A 26415-nucleotide genomic window follows, 5' to 3' on the forward strand; every position below is an offset into this window, starting at 1 on the left:
GTTTTGATCTGATGCTGGAAAACTAAGTACACCGTGCTAATTTCAAACAGTAGAATAATCAATGAGTAAAAATAAACATCGATCTTTAGTCCAAACCGATACAGGACCAGTTAAAGCAACTACGAAATGAGCTTTGAAAGATCAACAATCAACAAAAATAACAAAAAAAATTAAATTAAAACGATCTGTTTTATAAAACCTAAATCACCTAAAAATAAGAAGAAGGGGGAAAAAAAGATGAAATCTTTTAAAAACAATCTGCTGCTGCTGTAAAACTAGTTAGCAAATCAATCAACACGGTCAAAACGGACCATCAAAACTTCTGGATAAATAGATTTATCATAGATGTTTTCATTTTGAATGTTTTATCAAGTCAGTTGTTTTGACTATGTTTTTTAAAGCCGAGACGCTTCGGCTAAACTCCAGATTCAGATGACAGATTACACGACTCGTATGAAACCGAGCGGTGTCGTATTGCTGCTTTATTCCTTTTTCACGACAAAACAAAAGTCAGAGTTAAGATTAGCGCACTGCAAAAAGCAAAGTATACATTTGCTTCAGTCGAACCACACAAGCTAAATAAAAATCTCAAGGTCATTTAAATACAACTCAGGACTCACTCGTGTAAAAGTTCTTTTCTCTGATTTAATGAAACGCTGTTTGATCAGCTGGTTTTCAGCCTCTTCATTTCCACGTCGTTCGTCGTCGCTTCCGCTTGGTCTCTTTTGGCCCCTCGGCCGACCTCCGACCCCCCGGCCGCCTCCGAGCTGCTTCCCCTCGGATGTCTCAGCTCCCTCCTCCCCCTCCTCTCCTCCATCTCGCCGATCTCTTCGGCAAAGAGGGTTTTGAGTGCTGGAATGAGTCTCGGGAGGATTTTAAAGTCTCCAAAGCGAATCTGGGAGAAAAAGAGAACGTGAACATTTTATTATTTAGAAGTATTTCTTGTTTCAATGTTTCTTTTTTTCTATTTATGATGTTTTATTCAGCAATTTATCTGAATTTTATCCTTTTAACTTACCTTTTTTAGGTCATTTTCTATATACAGACTGTCAATGTTAAATTCCTTTTTTTTTAAGCACTAAGAATCTTCTTTTTGTCAGAAGTTTAAAATCCTTTACTTCAAATAAAATTATTGGAAGTAGTAGTTTGACGTCCCAGTTTTCAAGATACATTTGTTTGGGGAACTTTCAAATGAACGTCCAGCAGTAAAAAAATTTTTTTTTTTTTTTTTTTAAAAGATAAAGAAAAGCTTATTACTGTATAAATGGTTCGTTATAAATGTTGTTAACAAGTGAAATTGCGATGTTAGAGTAAATTAAATGGTGCACTCATTAATCACAGTTTTTCATGTGGTCAATTCAGATACTAAAACATGATGCTTCCAATTTACATTATCTTTACAATATGCATGTGTTTTTTGGAACATTTATAACAATATTGTCTGAATAGTGTAGTTTCTTATTATTATATTTCCTGACGTAGTTCAGAAAATGATCGGTGAATATGTAATACCAGATTTGATACTTGAAAGTTTCTTATATATTTCAGTCTCAAGCTGAGAAGTTAGACCTCTGCTGAACTGACGTCGAGGAGACGATAAGAGGCTTGTTAGAGCTAATCAGAGCGTTTCTGTTACCACAGAAGTAAACAAACTGTGGAGGAACGAGCTCCGTGGGGAAGAAAGAAGAGTCAAAACGCAGAAGACGTCATGTGAAAACTTTAAATTGAAGGACGGCTGGAGGATTTTTCTGTCTGAATGGAGAGATGATAGAAGTTCATCTGGAGCTTTAGTGGAGCCGCTAGCGACCCCTAGAGGCAAACCGAACACTGCAGCTGGTGTGCAAACGGTGCATTCGGGTGCAACTGCATAGCCCGGGAGAAAAGACTTCTCTATTCTGAAGCGTCACCAATCAGACCGTCAAAACATCCAATCGCACGTGACCGCTTCCGCTCGCTCACCCTCATGTGGTCGAACGATATTCCCACGCGGTCGTTGAAGTCCTCGTTGAAGAGCGGGATCTTGGCGTAACGTTGGCTGAAGTGGTTCAGCATGATGAAGTCGGCGTTCATCTTCATGCCGATGCCGATGGCCTGAGAGGTCGTGCTGTCGTGCGAAAGAAAATAAAAACGCAGAGGATAAAGTCAGATTGACGTTTCAAGGAGAGAAAGTTTCGCTGGGAATATTGTTGTCGGAGACATTAAAAGATGCTTTTTGTGAAGAAGCTGCCTCCATAAAAGCGCCGTCGATATCTGAGGAGAGAAATTTAACGATGCACTCAGAAAATAACTAGCACAGAACGGGGGACTCTTTTGCCGGCTGACAACAGCTTTCTTTTCTTTTTCTTTTTTTTCTCCTTCTTCATCGCAGTAAATCTCATTACAGCACCACAGTTTGTTTTTCTCACCTGTGCCTTTTCTCCACAGCTTCCTCCTCCAGCTCATCTTCCAGCGTGGCCTCGTGGATTAGTAAGGTTGCATTCTTTCCTGCAAAAAAAAAAAAAAAAAAAAAACCTGAATCGCAGACAACGACTCACTCTTCCCGTCACCATGCCCCCCCCCCCCCCTGCAGGAAATCAATCAGGTAGTCGGTGTAATCAAGCGCCGGCACGCCCCTGTTTTGTCCGGCCGTCTCCGGGAGGCTTTTGCTTGGAAAGAATCCAGCCAAGCAATTTTAGAAGAGTCAATGAAGTGGGATCCCGCAGGAACCATTAGAGGAGGCTGCCAGCGGCCGAGACAGATAGACGGCACTAAGAAATATCGGATAAATTATTCAGGACGACCCCCGTGGAGTTGAACTGCGGCTGCAATACGAATCGCCGGAAATATCAAAAGGCCGACGCTCGATTTGCTGTTACGCGAGTCGAGCGTCGGATCCACTCCGGCGGCAACGTGGACTTTAATCGCGCCGAGTGCTACTGACCGATGTGCACGAAGGCGTCGCAGGGCATGGTGTCTCCGGAGAAGGCCAGCTTCCAGCCCGACTTGTGGTCGAAGCTGCAGGCGAAGGCGTTCTTGCAGTGGCGCACCGTGCACGTCCGGAACTGGAACAACAACAAAAACAATGAGCGACTTCTTAAAAAGGTTTTAAAAAACAGCGAGAGATGCGAAATACAAAACGGCCGCAGACCCGCTCCAGATCGTTGTTCTTCAGCAGACTCTGGATGAAGGACTTCGTCCTCTGCTTGGGCGCCTCGGCGCCGTCGCACAGGAATCTGTTCGGAACGAGGCTGGAAAACAAAACAGACGTCACGAAGGAGCAACACCGGGCTGAAAAACTCACGTCTCCATATTCACCTTTGACCCCACTCAGACACCAGTAGAATGAAGCTGGAAAATGTTTTTTTTAGTGTTTATATAGTTTTTGTACCGACACACTCATATTTTCTTATATTCACAATCTATTTCCAATCTTGTTTGTTTTAATGCTGCTGCCAAACAAAAAAATTGCGGCCCAACGAATGGCACCAAAAATGACCAAAAAAACTGCTGAAAGCATGATGTGGAAAAACTATACGTCAAGTAAACGAGCACAAAAATACAGGAGACTATGAACGGTTTGACTTTCACTAAACTTCTCAAATATTCCAGGAGCACGCAGGAGACATTTAGGCTTTTATTTTGAAAGGTCTTTGCGTCCACGTACTTGATGTGACTGAGGATCTCCTGGCAGTGGTTGTGGTACTGGTGGAGCCACGTCATGATCTGAACCGGAGCCACCAGGTAGATGGGGCCGAACGCCTTTCCCAGGGTCGCCTGGAGACAATCGTACGTAAAAAGACGAGATTTAGTTTCATCAAACAGCATAATTTTTTTTTTTTTTAAACTTATTTTTCTCCAACGTACCAGCGCCCTCTCTCTCTGGTACAGCAGGTTCAGGAGCCCCTGAAAACAGAAGGACGTCAGCGTTGATGGTTTTGTTTTCACGAGCCGGTATATTATGGCTTTCGCCTTGCTCACCGTGTGATGGTCGGCGTGCAGGTGCGACACGAAGACGGTGGAGATCTTGGCCAGAGCGTCGTCCACGCCGTCGCCGTAGTGTCTGCAGAGCTGCCCGAAGGTTCCCTCGCCGCAGTCCAGCAGCAGCGACTGGGTCGGGCTTTGAGAAAAGGACGGTTCATTAAAAAAAAAAAATACAGCAAAACAGGAAGGACTGCAACTGTCTCTCTGAGCTCTCACTGGTTTTGTTACGGCCCGAGCACCGAATAGTGCGAAAGTCGTATTGTTATTAGAGCCCGAGCACCGAATGGTGCAAAAGTCGTATTGTTATTAGAGCTCGAGCACTGAATGGTGCGAAAGTCGTATTGTTATGAGAGCCCGAGCACCGAATGGTGCGAAAGTTGTATTGTTATTAGAGCCCGAGCACCGAATAGTGCGAAAGTCGTATTGTTATTAGAGCCCGAGCACCGAATGGTGCAAAAGTCGTATTGTTATTAGAGCCCGAGCACTGAATGGTGCGAAAGTCGTATTGTTATTAGAGCCCGAGCACCGAATGGTGCGAAAGCCCGATTGTTATTCAAGGAAAAGTTGTTAAAAGATGTTCGCTTTTGTTGAATGGTGTTGACCGTGGCGTGGCGGCCATTTTGAGCGGTTTAAACGATTTCAGCGGAGAAAACGGAACAAACACGTCTCGGAGACTCGCTTCTGTGATCGATCGGCGCCGGACAGACGGCAAAACTGTTGTTTACATCATCCGTTCGTGGGTCCAGCGTTGTGTGATGAAGTCCTGTTTAAACATTATTGACGACAGACGAATCAACAACAAACTGACCTCCATTAGAGGATTTACTGCAGGGTGAGGCTACTTGCTCCTAATCAACTGGCAGCTCGGTGTATTTTAAAGAATCTAACGATGAAGTTATAAAAAAAAGTAAACAAAAAAAAAAAATCGTCATTCAGGCCAAATATCAAATATCTGACTGAATAACAGATAATAAAAAATAAAAAAAAATGTCTGTCCAGATTTGATATTTTATGCTCTTTATAATTGCTCTGGAGAAAAACAATGACAGATTACTGATTTTAACAAAGAAAAAAATCCATCCAACAGAACAGTCGAAGGGGAGATCTATAGGAGTGTAACCATGGCAACAAGCGTGTGCATCAACTCATCGAGAGCCTCTGCTGAGAGGATGGGGAGAACTTACAGAATATGTTTTCAGGTTGTCAAATGTTCACTTCTGGCTCAGATATGAACTGTTTAGATGTTGGGGGTCAAAAGTCACCGTGACCTCACGTCCTCCCCGTTTCTTCAGGAACGCCCTGTGAGGGACCGTCTTCAAATTTGGCACAAACGATCACTTGGACGCAAGATCGACGTGCATAGATTTTGGGAAATCAAAAGGTCAAGCTCGATATGACCTTCCATCCAATTCTTCTTTGAATTTGGGGGTCAAAGGTCACTGGACAGAGATGCACGTGAACTACAACTTCAGTGGCGGGGATTTTTTGTTAAAACACTAATTATTTTACTGTTTCCATGACATGGAGGAAATCTTTTTTTTTTTTTTTTTTTTTTTTGTCAGACAGACTCGTACCTGATATTAACCAAAGTGCTGCTGACGTTCCTGATCTTCATCGGGAGGGCGGATCCGGTTCCTAGGAAAACCACCTCGGGGTAGTTTTGTCCTCCACCTTCTGGGAGAAAAAAAAATAAAATCTTTACTTACACCATCACAAAAGAAACAAAACAAAAAAAGAAATAAAAAAAGTCTCTAATTTGAAATGTCCTCCTCTCAGAACCGACCGGACATCTCGGCGGCGTCGGCGGAGCAAATCTTCCTGCACTCGTCCACTTCCTCCAGAAAGTTCGGGACCTCAGAAGCTTCTTTCACAAACTCCTCGGCGTTGCAGGAAGGGATGGCGTCTCTAGCAAACGAGACACACGGAGAGTGAGGAAGACACACATCACTGCCTGCAGACAAACACTGCCGGGGAAAAACAAACAAACAAATAAAACAGACCCGACATTGATGTGCGGTTCTTGACAGAAAAAAAAAAAAAAAAAATACAGAACGAGGAAACGCTGACACTTGTAAGACGAGGTTAAAAAAAGAAAAAGAAAAAAAAGAAGAAGAGTGGAGAAGAAAGCGCTCGAGTGCAATAGTCCGTTCCAGATTGTTTTCCGTGACGAGGCGGCGCTCCGAGCTGCAGAGTAACGACGGCTAAATTGGGGGGATTGAAGGTCGAACTGACCTTTGCCACTCCCTCACGGGTCGGAGCTGGAACTTCAGCAGACACTCGGCTCTGACGTTTGGGACGTGTAACGCAGCCGGAGGCTCCTGGAGGAAACAAACAAACAAACAACAAAAAAAGACACACAAAAAGTATCCATCACTTTGTGAACATTGTAACTCTCAGCGTTAAAAGTCAGGACGTCTCAGTTGCTGCTTCAAACGGTTGAACTTTTTTTTTTTTTACTTTACAGCATTTTTTTTTAAAATGGATCAAAGTGGGTTATTAAATCAGCGGAAGAACCCTTTAACCAAACGTATAGAATCACATTTTATATGAAGGAGCAAAATGACAACATACTTTACTAAGAAACAAACAAAAATTATTATTTTCCTTTTCGATAATCAGTCCAATTTGCGACACCGAGATATATTTAATGCACTTTTAGGAAGCTGTAAACAAAGAATAAATATGTTTTTGTAAATAGATAAACAATTTAAAAGCTTAATTGATGATAAAAACTTCAGTTTCAGCTTTGAACATTTGATTTGGGAACGAGAAAGACGAACAGGCCAAAAACCGAAGTTTCCGGTCACCATGGAAACACGCTGTGTGTGGAGATTTTTACGAAAGGTTATTTATTACATTACATTTAGCTGACGCTTTTATCCAAAGCGACTCACAACAACCATCGGGAGCAATTTTTTAGGGTTCAGTGTCTTGCTCAAGGACACTTAGGCATGTGGACAGGAGGAGCTGGGGATCGAGCCACCAACCTTCCGATTAGTGTCCAACCCACCCTACCGACTGAGTCACAGCCTCCCTGTCTCCACAGCCCCCATTTACTGTCATTTCATGTTTTATCAAAAAGAAGTATTAAATCAGTGGACAAACCCTTTAATCAAAACACAAAATTACATTTCTTGTGACAACGTATTTTACAAAGAAACAAAACTAATTATTGTTTTCCTTTTTGATTAACTTTTTTTTTTAAATTATTAGGTTTCCAAGACGCCTAAATATATTTAATTCAAATTTAGGTACCTATAAATAGAACACAAATTAGTTTTTTTTTCTTTACTTGATAAATGACTTATATGCTTCATTAATTTAAAAAAAAACATTTGATGCATTTCCCCGAATCTGCAAGTCTGCAGCAGAAAAAGGAAAAGAGAAAGAAAGACGAACGAGCCGGATTCAACGGTGTGACTCTTCATCGTGTCAACGTGTGTGTGTGTGTGTGTGTGTGTGTGTGTGTGTGTGTGTGTGTGTGTGTGTGTGTGTGTGTGTGTGTGTGTGTGTGTGTGTGGATTTAGTTATTAAAAGTGTCGGATTAAAATCTGTCCGTCAGCGTGTTTTGTCACCTTCACTCCGAAGGCCTTCAGCTGGGGGAAGATGTGCGGGTGGATCATGTTGAGCTGAATCTGGATCTTGTGACTCCGGACGTTGTGGACCGTGGACACGTGTTCGTTGAGGATCAGGTGCTCTGTCGTCGAGGGAAACCTGCAGAGGCAGAGAGACACACACACACACACACACACACACACACACACACACACACACACACACAGTCATGAAGTGCTTCAAGGACCGATACAGAAGATCCATCTTCCATGCTGATGTAACGAAAAAAATGTAGGATTAATAAAGTCTATATATTTATTGATCTATCTATCTATCTATCTATCTATCTATCTATCTATCTATCTATCTATCTATCTATCTATCTATCTATCTATCTATCTATCATCCATCCATCCATCCATCTATTAATCCATCCATCCCCTCACCCGCCCTTCTCCCCCCAAGTGAAGGACCACGAACCTCTCCATCCACTCTTTGTACCGATCCGTCTTCAAAACGGACTCCGGAGTCATGTGGACCACCAGCGCGGCGGCGTCTTCTGTTCCTCCCGAGTGGTATCTAAAAGTGGAATAAATGTCAATTCAGCTTCTCTCCCCCCCCCCCCCCCCCGGAATTTTCTTTACATATTCAGCTCTTGATATTCAAACTCTCACCTCCTCAGCTGCTGATTGGCGCAGACGGCTTCCACGAACTCCTCCGACGGACACTCGACGATGACGAACACCGGTCCCGGGTCGGTGGGCGTGCAGACCTGCTCGGGTCGGATCTGCGGGACGACAGCGGCACAAGTGAGCGGAAACGGTTTCGGAGCTGCGGCCTCGTACGTGCGAGACGGGAAACGCGCAGGCGAGCACCTCTCTTCCTTCGTACGTGACGCTCCTCCCGTCTTTCAGAGCGCTGATGAGCGGGCCGATGGCCGCCGTGCCTCTGGTGGAAGATCGGAGAACAGTTCGGTAATTGTTAAAAAAAAACAACAACAAAAAAACACCAAAAAAACAAGCTTAAACTTTGTGCAGATTTTTTTTCTGTTTCAGTAAATTTAATTTCTTTTGAACTCTTAGTCGGAAATGTTTCACTATTTTCTGACCTTTGCTGCCAAAAACAAAACAATATTTTGATTCACCAAAAACATAATTTTAATGTAAAATAGCTGCAGTTTAAACTGAAGACAAAAAACTAAATATGAAAAGGTTTCATATTAAACATTCGTTAAATTTGACTCCAAAAAGAGAGAATTTATTTATAATAAAAACTATTTAAAAAGTCAGTTTATACTAAAAAAAAAAAAAACAACAACAACATTTTAAGGAAATTATGATACACAAACAAAACCAACGCAAGAGTCTTCATTATTACTTTCCAAAAGGTCATAACAAACCAGCAACTAGAAAAACAGCTGGACGAGTTAACCGAGTTCAAAGGTTTTGCATTTACAAGCCGTGTTAAAGGTCATAAATGAGTGAAATCAAACAAACGGGAACACGTGTTCACTTTTAAAAAAAAGAAAACTCACATGGGAAGTCCGAGATCTCGAGCCTGAGCCACCAAGAAGTTTCCTTTCTTTGGGTGAAGCTGTGAAAGTTTGACAGGCGGAGAAGAAAAAAAAACGTCAGAGAGACACACACACACACACACACACACACACACACACACACACACTTACCTTGCACATAAAAGCGACCACCAGCGACGGATCTCGAGCTGCCGTCCTTCTTTCGCCTGCAGGATGTTTGTTATTTATTCTTTGATTATATTTCATATTTATTCTTCATCTTTATTTATTCTCTATTTTTAATCTATTATTTATGTTATTATTGTTTTTTTTTTTTTTTTACACCTTCATTAAACATTATACTCTGTTCTCTTATTTTGAAAATCCCCGCAGGATGTTTGTCTCACTTGGATCGTCTCTGTTGTTGTTGTTGTTGTTTTCGTTTGTGCGCACGTCGTCGTTCTTCGGAGAACTGGGAACCGGGCTGCTGCCTCCCGACGACCCCGGGGAGCGTTTCCCGCCGTCGACCTTCGACTCGGCTTCTCGGAGCGGGAAAGAACAAAAAAAAACACAAAAAAACGAATCAGCTGACGAAGGAAAGTTTTCTCTGAAGACGAAAATCAACTCACCGAATATGGGAACCTGGTGGACCGTCATGGTGTCGTCGGAGTACGTCTCCTCGGTGTACGGTCGGACCGCTGCGGGGACAGACAGCCAGTAAATAATAACAATAGTAATCATAATAATAACAACAATAATAAAAGGTGACTCTGATCGTGTCGAGGAAAGTGAGACGTACAGAGCTTGATGTCCTCCAGCGGTCCGGAGAACGACTTGATGGCGTTCAGGAAGTTTTCCTTGGAGCAGAAAACACAGCAGATTGGAGAAAGTGAGTCTTGCAGCTCCGTGCATTTTTTTTATTTCATTCTTTTCCAGTTTTCTCACCAGCTGTGGAGGTCCGGAGAGGACACACTCGGGGACGCCGGTGTCCTTCAGGGTCAGGATCATCCCTGCAGAGGACGAGACGGAGACGGACGCTCAGAGGACAGAAAACATGCAACGAAAAAAAAAAAAAATCATCAAAATAAGAAGTTTTTTTTATTTTTTTATTAAAAGGTTAAAAAAATAAACGCTATATTTTCTCCTGATATCCACGAATGAAGGAGTGAATTATACTTTTATTGTCGAACGCCACGGTCTCCTCAAGGGTTTCAAAGTTATTGAATAAAAATACACATTTGTACGTTTCTCTGCGCACAGAGTCGAAAATAATCTGTCGTCCTTTAATGAAAAATCAGGAAACAATCAGAAAGTTTGAGGATTTAGGAAACATTTCAAAGGACTTTCTGATGTGAAGCGTGTCTTTCTGCAGATTTTAGTTTTCAGGGATGAAAAAACCAAACAGATGAATATTGGTTCCAGATATTTTCGTCGAGTCGAGCGCGCGCGTGTGTGTGTGTGTGTGTGTGTGTGTGTGTGTGTGTGTGTGTGTGTGTGTGTGTGTGTGTGTGTGTGTGTGTGTGTGTGAGATGGACCTGACAACCCGCCCACGTTCTCCCAGCTGAGTCGGGTCAGGAAGATGTTGTCCAAGCGAGCGGCTTTCAACCTGCCACACAGAAACACGTCAGTTTTTCTTACACGCGTGTCTCCTGCGTGTTCACGCGCGTGTTCGCGCCGACGACACGTCTGAAGCCGCTTACTTGTGTTCCTGCATGAGCCTCTGCGTTCCTTCGCCGCAGTTGAACAGGTACCTGCAGCAAGAGAGGAGGGGAGGGGCGGGTTTACTGGAAAATAGGGAAACAAGTAGCTCCGCCCCCAGAGAGCTGATCGGTCAACTGGACATTTGGGAAATGAGCATCATGACGTCATCACTAGAAATATCACTCCACCTTCTCAATGGGAAAATATGATTGTAATTGAGTTTCATATACGTGACATCAGGTGGTTTTGAATTGTTCCAGGTCTATTAAATGTGACCCATTTGGTGAACTCGGGTCTCTTTTGGTCCTCGTTTTGTCCCTCCGAGCTTCCGTACTGTAAACACCACTACTTTTGATATTTAACTGTCTTATTATTTTCCACATTGCTACCAGTCCATTTTTTTTCCCCCAAGAAACAGAACTTTATTGAACAAGATGTAAATTTACATCTTGTTCAATAAAGTTCTTATAAAAAAAAATATTTTTTTTTAAAAACAAGCAGGAGACTTTCAGCTGCTGTTGTTGTTGTTATGATTTAAACGTGTTCACCGTGAGCCGTTAGTGTGTCCTCAGCACCTGTTGTACTCGGAGAAGACGTACAGGGACGCCGGGTTGTCTCTGCTCCCGGTACCGGCCACCTGCAGGTACACGGTGGACGGTCCCAGCTGCTCGCCCCGCTTGCTGCGGCTCTCTTTGATTTTGACGCGGCGCAGCGGCTCCTTCCGCGCGGCCTTCTTCGGGCCCGGCGGCCTCTGCTCCGGCAGGTCGCCGCCGTCGGTCGCCATCGTCCGGAGGAACCGGAACCCTTTTGGAGAGACGGGAGGCGGGTTGCGGCGCGCGAGTGTCCGAGGGACGGAGGAGAGAAAGAGCAGCGGGAAGCACCGGAGCGTCACATGCGCCGCACTCATACTAAAGACGTCCCTAAATCACACGGAGCTGCTTTCTGAGCGCTGTTGTTGTTGTTGTTGTTGTTTTTTGCCTCGTTCCGCTGCACTTCAAGAGGTTGGTTAACACATGTGATGCTTTTTTTTTTTTTTTTTTCCGGCGTCTAATGATGACGTCGCTAGCTGTTAAAAGCTCATTGGTGTCTGGGTTTTGTTTGGCGGATCTGTGGGCCAATCACAGCCCGCGTTCTGAGAGGGGGCGGGAGGGGAAAGGCGGGGAATAAAAAATACTACAAAATAAAACTAAAATGAAAAAGGAAATAATTCCTCATTGTTCCGCACTTGTTCAATTTTATTTTATTTTATTTAACCAGCACCAAATCACAACACAGGTTATTTCAAGGGCACTTAACACATTAAAGTCCTTACAGCAGAAATTTACAGCACTATACAGTGAAACCCCACAAATTCCTATAATATATTCTTATAAAATAACTGATGGAAAAAAAGATTTGTCTCTTCCTCCTGTTTGCATTGTGGCTCCGGAAAAGTCTCTTTGGGTTTCTCTCTTATTTGCAAGTGATTCCTTTTTGTTTTACTTTCCGCATCTAATTGACGAGCCTCCTTGTGTCCTTATCTTGTGACCTCCAACCAACTCAGTATATACGAAAGCAGATACAAAGGGAATGGGGGTGACTGTCAAATGTTTGTCACGCTGTATAAAAGCTGCCCTACGGAGGAGATCTGGGAGCATTGCAGGACACCTCTGTTTGAGGGTGCATGTATTTGCTCCTTCTTGCAAGAATAAATGTCCGACGTGTTTGATTTTGAACCGAGCCTCCAACAGTAACCTAAAACCTCCTGCTCTCTCAATAAAGCTTGTAAAAGATGTTTTAAGAGTAAATTGTAAGACATGAGAACCCAAAAATAAAAACTTTTTTTTAAATATTTATGATTATCATTATTAGAGGTGACACTTTTACTATTATAGAATTAATGTAGGTCAAAAAAAAAAAAATTTAAATGAAGGAAAAAAAACCGTTTTGGAAAGTGAAATGTCAATTATATCTTAATATAAAAATGAGATTGTCAGCCTTATTACAGTCATAAAGTTCCCACAAAAAAACATCTAATCCAAGTTAATCAGAATTTTTTTTTTTTTAATTTTGAAATGTATGTTTTTACTGGACAGGAATGGTTTGACAAAATTTTAATCTTAAAAGGTAACTTGAGTGAAGTCGTCAGACAAATGTAGTGAAGTAAAAAAACAAAAGTAGACTATTTCCCCTCTGAAAAGTGGAAGAATAAGATGCATAAAAAATGGAAATACTCAAGTCAAGTGTCCACATACTTTTGGCTACGTATAACATCTTAATATCGAGTTCAATCAAAAAGTGTCTGTCATCTTATTTTGAAAATTAACCAGTCCTACTTGAAAGCATCTCCTGCTGGTCAGCTGGTTCCATCATGAAACAATCAGGATACACAGACACCGTTGTCATAAAATAAAGAGACAGACGACAACCTTCTCTCTTCTCTTTCTCTCTTTTTTTAAATTTTTTTATTCGTACATCAGCAACAGTCGGACCGAAACCCGACACCTTTTTAAAACCGCTTTCCCGCCCAAAAGAGAAGCACAGTTTCCATTAAGATACCAAACACAAAAAGCTTTCATTCACGAAGAGGTGGGGACGATTCACAAAAAGAGCATGATGATTTCCAGTATGTCGGAGAGTCTCCGAATTTAAATACGCCACGTGGTTCTGGTTTCTATAAATACACGTTCCAGGTTAATTTTTTTTTTCTTATAATCACTGTTTACTAATAATCACTGAGATGCGTCCTTGTCGGGATGATCCATCGATTCAGCTGCTATTACACCGAGGTGACTGTGCGTCCGTGAACGAGCGAAACAGAAGTGTGTTAATATATCATACAGACATGACTGAAGTGACACCGCTGTTACTGCAAGTGGTGCTGCTTTTTTTTTTTTTTTTTTTTTTTTTTTTTTTTTTTTTTTTTTTTAGGCTTTACATTTCTCTTTTAACACTGCAATAAAGGGAACCAAGCAAATTTACACGAGGGTTTGTTTTCATTATTACTTCTTTTTTTGTTGTTGTTGTTGTTTTTTGTGGTTGTTGCAGAGTGGTGTGCATTCATGGGGGTGTTTTTTGTTTTGTTTTTCAGTCCATATACATGGGGGAAATGGGAGAGGTGGGCATCTGATCCATGAGCCTGCACACGTAACTGGCGACGTCCACCGAGCGCTCCTCGTACATCTGAATGAACGGGTCTTTCTGGAGGGGGACGACAAAAAAAATTAAATATCATAACATCAATGCAGGCTTTCAAAAAGAAGCACGACAATTGACAAATGTCAAATTTCCATGACCTATAATGAACAGAAAAAACAGTCCAAACTTTGTGCTGATCAGACAAAACCACAGACTGTATATAAAAGTGTTCGTAGCTTCTGGGTCTGAAAAATGAGGCCTTACGCTGCAATACCACCGAGTGCCACTAGAGGTCGTCTCCAAAAAGCCTCCGGCTCCATAGACTCCCATTCAACTTCTCTCATCAAATACGAAGTCAATAAAATGTGTCCATCAGTTATCTCGGTGTTGTTAGCTAAAGTCACTCCTTCTTATTAGTTTTCTGGAGGTCCATCTGAAAATAATCCCTCATTCATTAGAAAAGAAGATTCAAGAAGACCTGTTTTTGGGGGCGTGTCTGTTTGATTGACAGGTCTGTGGTGCAGTCAGGTTACAGCTATCGGTGGGCGGGACTTAGTATCGTCAGGTCTCCAATTAGATTGCGTCAGATCCAGCAGTTAAAGTTTATACTAAACACGGATATTTCAAGACTCGGCCTGAAAAATGATCAAATCCACTTACTTTCCATGTCGGGAATAAACTTTCTATAATTCTCTGATATTCCGGTGGGAACCAGGAAAATGTAAAAGAATCTCAACGTGAACTCACCAGTAGCTCTTTGTACTTTGGCCTTTTCGATTCGTCCTTTGTAAGGCTACGAAAAACAGAAAAACAGAAAAAGTGTTACATGTTTGGGAGGGTACAGTTCAGCCGTTTGTCCACCAGGGGGCAGCATCTGACAAAAAGCTGTTCCTCTATTAAATGCTTGAAAAGGTGCTTAAAAAGAACATTTAACTTCTGTTTCATAACTACAACATATACACTCTCATCCATCAGAGTACTCATGTCTTCTTGCTTTTTTTATATTGACTTTATTGTTTTTGCTGTGATTGTTGTAACTTATATTCTGTATATATTATTTTTATGTAAACTTTGTATTTCCTATAACTGTAAATTTTAAACATTATCTAGGTGGAGGCTTTAAATAAGCCCACTGTTTTGTTTTTTTCTGTCTCTCCCTGCACTGCACTGAATTTTTTTATTTTTTTTATTGTATTTTGTAAAATCTTGTGTTTTTAATTTGTGCAAAATGAATCAAATCAAATCAAGACCTCAAATCCCTGAAAAAAAAATCTGAAATTGCTCTGCTGCAGCGCTGCGTTTCCTTTCGGTCTGTTCTCACCACACGTTGACGAAGGCGATGAACTTGGGCGAGAAGCGCCTCTCCTCCGAGTTGCTGAGCTGCGGCGGGTCGCCTCGCACCACCTGGGTCAACTGGTCGAACACGCTGTTCCACTTCGGGTAGGGGAACCGTCCCGTGGCCAGCTCGTACTGAAACACACGACGGGTTCAACTTAGTGTTAAAAAAAAAAAAAACAGGTAGCTCCTGCAGTCTGCTGAGCTCCCGCAGTGAGTTTTATTAAATATTGCTGATCGAGCAGAAAATCTTCAGGCGCAAACAAGTTATGGACTCCTCCGGTTCGACCTCCTGTTTGTCGTGAGAAGATGTCAACATTTGAACGGCAAGAGAATAGATATGGTCCAACACCTATGACAAGGTTTTTTTTTTGGGATGTATTTCTCTCAGCTTTTAAATAACTCTGATTGATAAAAACTCACCAGCGTGATTCCCAAACTCCAGACGTCTGAGCGGACGTCGTATCCTTGCCTCGAAGCGCTCGGGTCTATTCTCTCCGGCTGGAAAAAACACAAGCACAGGAAACACACAGTTTTGATCAAATATGGGGTTCAGAAACAACAACAACAAAAAAGCAAACCAGCTGGAAAAGGTGAGAAATAAATCACTGAAAAAAATGTGCAGGAAATCAACAAGAGGTGAAAACTTAAATGAATTAGAAGTTTAAACTGATGTTGCTCATCATGTTTCAGGGTTATTAATTGAACTGTATGAATTATGGAATAAAAAAATCTGATTTATTTCATCCCAAACCTGATGTTTTGTTGTGACTTGACACATGTAGCAAACAGCTGTAACATGGGAACCTTCAAAATAAAAGCGAAGCAGCAGAAATTGTTTAAGCCCCAAGTTTGCTTCTTTTTTTTTTTATCCATAACTTTTTTTTCCCCCTAACACTAAAAATGGCCCAGCGACCCACTTTTGGGTCACAACCCACCAGTTGATAACCACTGGTTAAGTGGGACCTCTAGTGACACGTAAAATTTGTGTCTGTGCTTGCGTCAAAAGAAGATTAAGACACGATCCCACGCTTCACAAAAACACAAATTCAGCTGCAGTAGCTTCTCAAAACCAGCAGGTGTCACTGTGGCTCGTTGAGTTGAAAGCTTCAAATCTGTATTCAGCACCGAGAGGAAGAGTCCCAGAGCTGCAGCAGGCCGGAAAAGTCTCACAAAGCTGCGCGTCAGACTTTTAACGGGGTTTTTTTATGACGTAACTTAAATACTGAGAAAGAATAAAAACAGTTGTTCCTCAAACCAAAAAAAAAACCAGGTTCTCTTCCCCGGAGAATACCAAAGCAGCTCATCACCTCTGGGCATGTTTTCACCTGCACAACAAGACGCCGCCGGCTCTCCGCCTCCATCCCTCATTCCTGCCTCACAACACATGGTCTGTCATTTATGACCTCCACCGGATTTACTTCATCGCACAAAAAAAGGGCTGCAGAGGAGGGAGGAGGAGGAGGAGGAGGAGGAAGCACCTCGCTGGCCCATTTACAGGCCTGAATTAGAGGCTGATGTCACCCAGCAGCAGAGCGGGACGCTTGGTGCTGCAGCTCGGACGGGTTTTATGCAGCAGCAGCAAACATCTGTAAGACGGAGAGCTTCAGGCTCTCTGCAGCTGCGCGTGTGAAACAGCAGCAGACAGGAAACGATCAGGAAATCATCATTTCATTGGAATCTAATGAAGGAAAAAAAAAATGCCTATTTTCAGCTTCTTTAATTTGCATCTTTAACCCTTTTTTTTTTTTTTTTTTACTTTTTTAATTAAAATAAACACCTAGAAGGAAACTTTTGACGGACATAACGGATGAATAATCTTTTGATCAAATATTGAAATGACTTGTTACCTCCTATTTTACACAAACGCTTTCTTGCATTTCAAAACTCCTCGTTTGACTTTCTTTCGTGCCAGTCACGTCGTTCTCACTGAAACTCCGACACCGCCGAACCTCTGGGGATCTTCGTGGTCACTTTGCACAAGTTTTCGTGGTAAACGTACGTGCAAAACCAAACACAACACAAAAACGCGGCAAATTTTCTGGATCACCTCAACAAAAGCTCAAATGAAAGGGCCGGTAAACGCTAGCAGAGGAAAAGTAAACCTGTTGGTGTCTCTGACTGGATTTCTATTATCGATTAGTGTGTATAATAAAACCTTCTGATCATGTTCTTGCTTTTTCTTGTGAAAACACCCTTTAGACAGCCTGAAAAGACGATAAATGAATCGTTTTGTTGTGCATCAGCATGAAGGCCGGCTTCTGTCGGCAGGAAAATAAAAACAGCCAAATTATACAAACATTATTAAATCCATGAGGGGAAATCTAAAGTCTTCAACACCTGAACGTGTCGACACACATCGAAGACAGCGAGTCTGTCTCTGCAGCTGCACTGACGTCAGATGCTCTACGTCGATCACACACACCTGGTGTGTGTGTGTGTGTGTGTGTGTGTGTGTGTGTGTGTGTGTGTGTGTGTGTGTGTGTGTGTGTGTGTGTGAACAAACACACACACAGACAACGACTGGTCCTTTAAAACGTCAAAAAAATATCCTTTAGCACCTCGAAGATCTGAAATTCTTCCGCGTGATTAACCGTCCAAAATATTCAGTTAGAAGCCACAGAAAAAACAACAACAACAACAACAACAACCAGAAACTGAGCACACCTGGACGTGTCTTCTCCAACAGGTTCTGAGTCGGCTGCACTGATTCATCACAGCAAACAGCGAGCGAGCGTCTCGTGTCGGCAGACGAGTCGAGCCACACCTGCGCTGATTCATTTGTGTTTCACGGAGCGACGCGACACCGCGGGCCGAGCCGACGGGACGAAACGCAGGCGGCGACGACGACACGCCGATAAATAGGACGTAGCTGAAGGCCGTAACACAAATGAATCTCAAACAGCTTCAGTTCTCGACTAAAACTACCGCGACGTCGTCTTCAGCAACTCCTGACTGGTTTTTCCAGGTTTGCCTTTAACTGAATAAATCAAATGGTGTAGTAGCTTGGCCTCAATAATAATGAGACACGAAGTCCCATCATGAGGAGATCAGCAGTTTAAAAAAAAAAAAAAAAAAACATTCAAACCTGCCACCAACATTTAATGGCACTTTTTTTTTTTTTTTTTTTTTGCACTGCTGCAACACGATTGGCTCGCCGGATGACTGCATGAAGAAGCAGGTGTTCCTAATAAAGTGATCGGTGAGGGTACATTCACAACACTGGGGAGTCGAAGCTCTCACTTCTCCGGAAGTTAAGGAGGTCAGAAGCCCCGCCCCCCGCCCCCGCCCCACCACCACTCACCGCCATGTACGGCCGGCAGCCGGCGTCTCTGGTTTTGGCGATGGAGTCGACCAGCTGACCGCTGATGCCGAAGTCACACAGCTTTATGTTGCCGTTCCTGTCCAGGAGGATGTTTGACGGCTTAATGTCTGAGAGGAGAGACAGAGGCGGTGAGGAGACGCACGGTGGACACACACACACACACACACACACACACACACACACACACACACACACACACACACACTAAAACATCTTACCTCTGTGTATTATTTTCAAGTTTTCTTTTAAGTGGTTAAGTGCCTTCACAGTCTGAAAAAAACAAACACTAAGAGATTCAGCAGCAGAAGTAATAGAAAAATCAGGCTGCTTTTAATTTGAAAACAGAAAGAAAAACAAAAAAAACATACAGCTAACGTTATTTTTCCTAATATCTCCTCTGGAATCACGTCGTCTAACGAGCAATACACGAACTTGTAAAATTTGTCTAACGAGGTAGCCATGAGTTCCATACAGATCCAGCAGTCGCCCTGAAACAGAAGGAGCTCGGTCACTATTTACGGCGACGTCAAAATAAAAAGACGATTAAAACAATAATAACAATAATAACTTTTTGGATTTATTTCACCTCTCTGAACAGAGCTCCGTAAAACTGCACGATGTAAGGACAGTCGCTGCTCCTCATCACCACGTCCAGGTCCATCAGCAGCTGCTTCTGCTCCTTCTCGTCCACCGTGGAACGAATTCTCTGAAATAAAAACGCAAAAATAACGATTTAAATCTGCGATCGGGAAAAAAAAAAAAAAAAAAAAAAAACGCACACTCAGCGTTTTACCGTGCGCGAGTGTTTTTTTTTTTCCGGGCCTCACCTTGACCGCCATGATCTTGTTGCTGGGCTTGTGCACCATCTTGTTGACGGAGCCGTACGCCCCGCGGCCGATCTCGCCCAGGTCCTTCAGGTCCTCGGCCGTGAAGTCCCAGTGCTGCTCCGGGGAGATCTTCAGCTTCCCCGACGACTCGATGCTGTGCGTCCTCAGCCGCTCTCTGACGAACATTAAAAGACACGAGAAGGAAGCCGGAGGAGACGGACTCAGAAGATATTTAGATTTAAAATCCAGTCGGTTCAGTTGTTTTTAGTAGAATTTGGATCGTTTCGGGGTTTTTTTCTCAAAGAGATTATTCGACTTCACTCAAGTCAATATCGCATCTTTGTATTTTAGTTCCTTTTAATGAGGAACATGTCTGTGAAACGGCATACGTTAAATCTTAATGTGGAAATCTGAGATGTCATTTTCTTGTTTTAAAAGTTAAGTAGGAGTTTCTGTCTTTTGATTTGTTGAGTATTATCATGTTGACGGGAGTTTCTGCGGCGGCTCGATGAACACGTCGGTGAAACCTCGAACTTCACGGCTGGAGACGTGTTTTCTTCAAACAGGAATTACTGAAACCAGAAAGACTTCGACACTTAATTTCAAATGCCGATGAATATGTTGATTTTCCGCGGTTCAGATGTTTATCGGCTCCTCTGGGCCTCAAAGCTGAAAAACTCCCCTATTAATGAGTGTTCGTGTATGAAAACTGGTATTAAATCAAATTTCAGTTCAGGCCGACCTTTTTTCAACATGAGTACATTTGTTGAATTATGTGGCAATATTCAGTGTTTATTTCTCGGCTGAAGATTTCTTGTCAAGTAAAACGAACAAGAACAGAACATTTCTCTGTTATTAAGTCGTCGTCTCCTTAAATTCGGTTGCTTCCGTGGAGACGGTGGAAAAGCTCACTCACATGTGCGGGTTCTGGAACGGCGGCCCGGCCGTGTTCAGCGTGAATCTGGTGGTGGGTTTGATCGGAGGGTTGGCGAAGTTCAGCTTCAGGGCTTTACGTTTACCTGAGCGGGACGAGAGAGACGCGCCGACAAAACACGTTAAAACCTCGCAAACGAACGCTGTGGAGGGGGAGAAAAAAAACAACAACACCCGAAAGAAAAGTGGTCCCAGGTGAAAAGGTTACAAGGAGAGGTGAGTGACAACAACCCAACCCCAAAAAATACAAATGAGAACACACACACACACACACACACACACACACTGTGGTAAAATCAATGGATGTCATGCTTTTCATAGAAGGGAGGGGAATCACTGAGTCGTCTCTCAAATAAATACTCACCTGTAAACGTGTTCATATTTACAGTTTTCTCAACTAATCCAATGAAATCCTATCGTTTCCACACTGGGTGGCATTTTTCCTGCGTTAACATTTGTGTATTTCAGTCTATTCTTATGTTATTTTCAACGTCCTGCTGCGAAAAATGCCAACTGCAGGACTACGCTTGGATTAATCCGCCGCACAAAATAGTCCCTAACAAACGGTGCAATTTACTGCAGTTTGATTCTCGACACCTTTCAAGCCCAAAAAAAAACGTTGCATCTATTTGTCAAAAACTAAATTGTTTCATCTCGTAAGTCTCTTGCTGCATCAGTTTCAAGGTCAGGTGTACCTAATAAAGTGGCAACTGAGTGTAAATTATGCAGGAAATCTTCTGCCGTTGGACTAATTTATAATCCGCTTCAGCTGGAGTCACCTCCTCCTCTGCAGCAGCACGATATTCAGCTCCTTTACATTGAAATAGTCAGTAAACAAACTGCACCTAGTGTCCTCTGAAAGTAATAAAAACAGTGCTTAAATATGGTGGTGTAAAATATCTAAAAAGTAGACTGAAACTCCACCGTGGTGATGACACACCTTCAGAGGGCTCCGTCAACTCGGACTCTAAAAAAAACAGAAAATGCGGCATGCTGCTAATAAAAACACCGACATTCATAATGCAGACGCACAAACCCAAACAAGTGGAAGAAATTAAACCATAATGATAGTGATAAAAATGTAAATGATACAAATGCGGATGGAAACATCCGTCTCAGGCCGACTGCTTTGATTTCACCTTGAATCGAAGGACAGCTGGCTCCGCCCCCCCGAAATACCTCAAGAATGTGTGTGTGTGTGTGTGTGTGTGTGTGTGTGTGTGTGTGTGTGTGTGTGTGTGTGTGTGTGTGTGTGTGTGGACTCGAGACGACAACTTTTAGAGTGCGTGTACCTTGTCTCGACAAGCAAGTGCTATGCTGAGGTGCACTCATGCCAAAAAAACAAAACAGACACACCAGTCAAGGAGGGGAGGTGGAGGGGGGGGGTGGGGAGGGGGGTGATAAAAGGTCATGTGACAACACTACAGGCAGGACTTCTTGCTTGTTAGTTTCACACCGAGGTCTCTCTTTATCTGGCGGAGCTCCTCGATCCCACCGAGAGAAGGATGACGGAGGCTCTCCAGACAAAATATCAACGGAAGCTCTTAGTTTTAAAGGCTTGTGCCGCCGAGAACAGATACGACTTCCCTCCCGGAGGAGAGTTTCTACTAAATGGCTTTTTTTTTGTTGTGCAGCACAGAAAATACAGAAGTAGGTGTGAACCCTCTGAACCTCACAGAAGCAGCAGGCGGGTTTAAAACGCATGTTGTCTTTTAGAAGAAATCGATATATGAATTTTTTTTTTTTTTTTAAATGACAGTTTAAAAGACCCAGAAACTGTAAAAGTAGAAATTACTGTCGGATTTTCCACTTTCCGATTGTCCTTGAATGCCTCCGTCGCAAAAAAAAAACAAACAAAATATTTAAGCTTAAAAATAATTTTATTCTACGTGTCATTTAAAATTCGGCCAAAAATAAACCCGTTTGCTCAAATTAGATGCTGTAAAAAAAGAAAAAAACTAATTCTGCACTTTTCAGCGGATCTGCAGAAATTTCGAATGACTCGGCTGATACCAGCGGTCACGTGACAATTTTTTTTTTTTCTTCGACTGATCGGCGGGCTGGAGTTCAGAGGAAATAGGATGGATAATACAGAGAAAGTGTTCTACAATCTAGTTATACAAATGTAAATAGTTTAACATCTATAGCATGTGGAGGCCCCTCCTTTTCTCCCAGTATTGCTAACAAGTGTGGACACAAAATGTTGTATATATATATATATATAGATGCCATCTTTGTTCCATTTTTGTAAAATAAATGATCCAAAAAAAAAAAAAAACTATATATATATATATATATATACATATTTAAGATATGATAAATATACTATACTGCACAAAAGACTTGTTTAAGTTCTCTCGACTTCTAGCCATGATTTTGCTGTTTCCATCGAGGTGCAGGACCTGCTGATGCAGCAAAAAATGAGCCCTGCTGTGATGAAAAGTGCAACAGGAGCAAAAAATAAATAATATTTTTTTCTTAAAAGCACCCACAAACTGCTGGAGGGGGATGAGGGGGGGGGTTCAGAGGGTAAAAACCTCCTCCATAAGATCGCATGTCTGACAAGCTGCAAGCCATCTGAGAGAGAAAATGTCCCTTAAAAAAAAAAAAAAAAAAAGCATCACCAGGAGCCGGCACAAGCCTACAGGAGCCCGTCAGAAGTTTGGACCGGGATTAGTTGAAAAACAGCAGGACAGACTCCCCCATACCAGAAACAAAGGGATGAGAACTGTTGGTGCTGAAGCCAAAAAAAAAAAAAGAGGGTTGGCTTACTTGGGGGAGCTCCAGACAGGTTTATCTGAAACCCTGGAGGTGAGAAGACAGCTTTTTTTACTTTCCACATATTTCAATATACTTTCAATTAGAAAAGCTTGTTACGTTTCCCTCTGGAGACTCTGCTCCGTCAGTTCGACTTCAAACCTCCCTCGCTTCACAGGTTTTCCTCCAACCAAAAAAAAAAAACTCCAAAAAGAATTTTTTTTTTAAAAAATCACAGAAATCGGCTTCGCTTTGCTGAGCTGTCAAACTTTCCTTTTATCGCAGCAGGTTCGAGTGTATTTTTCTGGAGGGTAAATGCATCAGCATGCGCGTTTATGAGACAATGGAGGAGGCAAAATGAACTGCAGGTAAAATAAAACGACAACACAACAACAAAAACGGGGATCCAGAAGCGAGTGTGAATTCAACCATCATGAAAATGGTTTCGGACAGAAACACACGATTATTATTTGTTCCTCGGGACAGCTCACCAGTCAGTCGGCACCATGTCAGGAGTTAGGAATCATTAGTTAGCAGCATTGAGGTAGAAGATGAGATATACGGTCAGGGGAATTAAAACAACGTTACACAACACAATATTAAAATCAAATACTGCATTAAAGAAAAAGAGAGACACGGTTAACACCAATGTTAGGCGAATTAAAGCATCACCTGCTTCATTGTAAGGGAAAGGTACCAGAGATGTAAAAACAATTAATACAAATTAACATGCAACTTAATTGTATTAATTAAATAAAACCATCACATGAAGAGCTTTTAAAGCAGAAGCTAAGAAAATTGCACACAAAAAAAAAAAATCGAGAGTGTACGGCAAGTTTTTCTTCAGAATTTGTCATCTGCGATAGGATTTCGAGTTAAACTGCTTATCCGACTCTACGAGGTCGGTGCGGTGTGTGGCTTACCTGTTTCACTCTGACATCTCCAGCAGGTGTTGGACTCTGAAATATTAAAATGAGAGAGTGTTTGTACAAAAGCACACCAAAAAAAAAAAATACAGCATTTTTGGAAAGGAGCATTTAGAGGAGTGGTGCTACGGACGGCTGGTTCTACACGTTTCAAGATAAAGCAGCTTCAGGTTTGAGGCCTCTGTACAAGCAGGGGGACCTGAGCTGCAACATCACAGACGCTTACTATTTTATAATGCTGTGAAGAATGTGTGGACACCCACCAGACTCCACCGTCAAAATCACATATTCGACTTGTTTTACATATTGCCAACCACATGTAACACGACTTCACATATATTATTAATTGTGAAGGTGTTCTGATGAATTCGGCATTTTTTTTTTTTACATGAGCACAACAAAAAAACACCGCATTTGCATGAATATCAGGAGGGGGGAGGGGGGGGGTGCTGCAATCCCAAATGACACGCACGAACACTGATTTAACGCAGCGCGTCTTTACGACACGTTTATGAAAGGACGTATTTTCAATTGGCTTCGATGTGATCAAGAAATATTGCGGAGATTGGAGGAAGAAAAATAAATAAAAAAATAAAAAAATAAAAAATGGCAGTTTTTGTAACGGAGTCTGGCGAGCGGAACATAACGGGGCTGCACACACCACCAGACGGGAACACCACATATTTCATTCGTCCTGTACGCGATGATAAGAAAATAAACATTCAACGGGACAGCTACCGCTCCTCCGGGGAGGGGGGGGAAGTCAGGGACGGCTGCTCCCCTCCTCCTCCTCCTCCTCCTCCTGGGAGTAGCCTCCCACGGCTAGCCGAGCTAACGTTAACCTTCACTGCAGCAGAATGTGAGCTCGCGGCTCCGGGCGGATCTCACGCGCACACGCGCGCACGCACTCACCCTGCATGCCGCTCATGGTGGTGATGTGCTGGGGCTGGAGGTGCGGGTGGGGGTGCGGGTGCGTCGCGGCTCCCGCCGCCGCCGCCGCCGCCGTTGTTGTGTCCGCTGGGTGTCGTCGAGCCGTTCGGACCGGGAGCCGCCATTGTTGCGTGTTTGAATTCCATCAGCAGCGGCAGAGAGAGAGAGAGAGAGAGAGAGAGAGAGAGACCGCTCCGCTCCTTCCTCCTTCCTCCTCCTCCTCCTCCTCCTCCCCGCCACAACAATTCACTGCCTCACGAACGGCAACTTCACGCCGCAGGAGAGAGGAAAAAAACAACAACAACAACAACAACAACAACAACAAGCAAATCTAGCGACGGCGGGAGAGTTTAAAAAAAAACAACGTTAAAGTTGTTACAGATTTTGTTGTTGTTGTTGTTGTTGTTGTTGTTTCTCGGACCGCGTTGAAAGGAGGACAAAAACAAACATCCAGCTGCGCGAGGCTAACTGAACTGGCGGAACCAAGAGGCTTTCCGACCCGCAATCAGCTGACCGAGTGACACTGACATGTCCGAGGACCGCTACATGCTACCAGCTGTTAGCGAGGAGGAAACCGGATGTGCGTAGTGTCTGCTTCAAAATAAAAGATGGAAAATGGCAGCGAGCGAGCCAAAAACAGAACGGGACATTTTGTACCTGTTGGTATAATGCAGCTAAGTGTATTTACTGAAGGACAGTTTTGAGGTATAAATATTTATATTTTAATGCAACTTTATACTTTTTCTCCACTAAATCTCTATTTTATTTATTTTTTACTCCATTTACTTTTAACGATGACTTTTTTATCTCCAAATTTTCTGATTTTAAATTGGATTTTTTTTTTCTGATTAAACTGAAGGATTAAATGTTTCTTGATTTGTTGAGAAAAATGTTCCTACTTTTTAAGCTAAAACTAAACTTCAGTGCATTTACAAATGCATTGTGAATACATTTTATTGTAAAGTATAATAATCACTGAATGTGTATTTTGGACCTTTTTTCTGCCATGCCACGTCTCAATCTTGATTTATTGACTTAAGTTTTGCCTTTTTCTAACACATACAAATCTGACATATTATTTTGTATTACCAGTGTATAACATTTGATAACCTGAACACACGTTTAAAAATGTTTCCATCATGGGGATTTTATTTTGTAAAGAACTATCGGAAGTGCTGTCTCCGCATTGTGTTGTTAGTACTCCCACCTTGACCACACTGCGGTCTTTGGGAACGTTTGCTTGTTTTGATGACCGGGGCGTCCAGGACAGAAAAAAAAATCAAGCTTTAACACAATTTATTTTACCCATTCAGACCTATATGGGTTTTTTTATTTTTTATTTCCCATGAGATATGAAATATGAGATATTAAAATCAGGACATTACTGAGTCCTTTTTGATAATTATACAAAAATACAAAATATAATTGAACATCTACCTATAATGAGTGTCTGTGCGCGTAAATCCAGCTAAACGATACTTGTGGCCTCGTTTATGAATCATTTGGAGGATACAGACTTTAAATAGTCTAAATATT

General features: G+C 42.4%; 2 protein-coding genes across 2 annotated transcripts; both read right to left on the reverse strand.

The window, feature by feature from the left end:
* Window positions 1-464: 464 nt before the first annotated feature.
* elac2 (elaC ribonuclease Z 2) lies at window positions 465-11513 on the reverse strand. Its single transcript, XM_069716097.1, has 24 exons — window positions 11305-11513; window positions 10729-10779; window positions 10564-10634; window positions 9974-10038; window positions 9828-9885; window positions 9658-9726; window positions 9436-9567; window positions 9200-9255; window positions 9050-9108; window positions 8391-8463; window positions 8190-8302; window positions 7996-8094; window positions 7536-7674; window positions 6193-6278; window positions 5744-5865; window positions 5535-5634; window positions 3958-4096; window positions 3844-3882; window positions 3644-3753; window positions 3128-3227; window positions 2921-3041; window positions 2406-2484; window positions 1960-2104; window positions 465-895 (listed from the first exon to the last, which is right to left on the reverse strand). Exons 1-24 carry the CDS (start codon window positions 11511-11513, stop codon window positions 665-667), a joined length of 2466 nt encoding a protein of 821 aa, XP_069572198.1. The 3' UTR covers window positions 465-664.
* Window positions 11514-13134: 1621 nt separating this feature from the next.
* map2k4a (mitogen-activated protein kinase kinase 4a) lies at window positions 13135-25436 on the reverse strand. Its single transcript, XM_069716093.1, is given in 14 exon segments — window positions 13135-13909; window positions 14594-14639; window positions 15168-15316; window positions 15605-15682; window positions 18486-18613; window positions 18725-18776; window positions 18875-18994; window positions 19093-19212; window positions 19334-19508; window positions 20250-20352; window positions 23039-23071; window positions 23947-23982; window positions 24862-24937; window positions 24939-25436. Coding segments are annotated over 14 exon segments (1317 nt in total). The 5' UTR covers window positions 25026-25436; the 3' UTR covers window positions 13135-13795.
* Between the last annotated feature and the right edge of the window lie 979 nt (window positions 25437-26415).

The sequence above is a fragment of the Brachyistius frenatus genome, unplaced genomic scaffold (assembly GCF_029030835.1).
Source record: "Brachyistius frenatus isolate BFR_SWC_R1_liver_20210118 unplaced genomic scaffold, ASM2903083v1 Contig_151, whole genome shotgun sequence".
Classification (NCBI taxonomy): domain Eukaryota; kingdom Metazoa; phylum Chordata; class Actinopteri; family Embiotocidae; genus Brachyistius; species Brachyistius frenatus.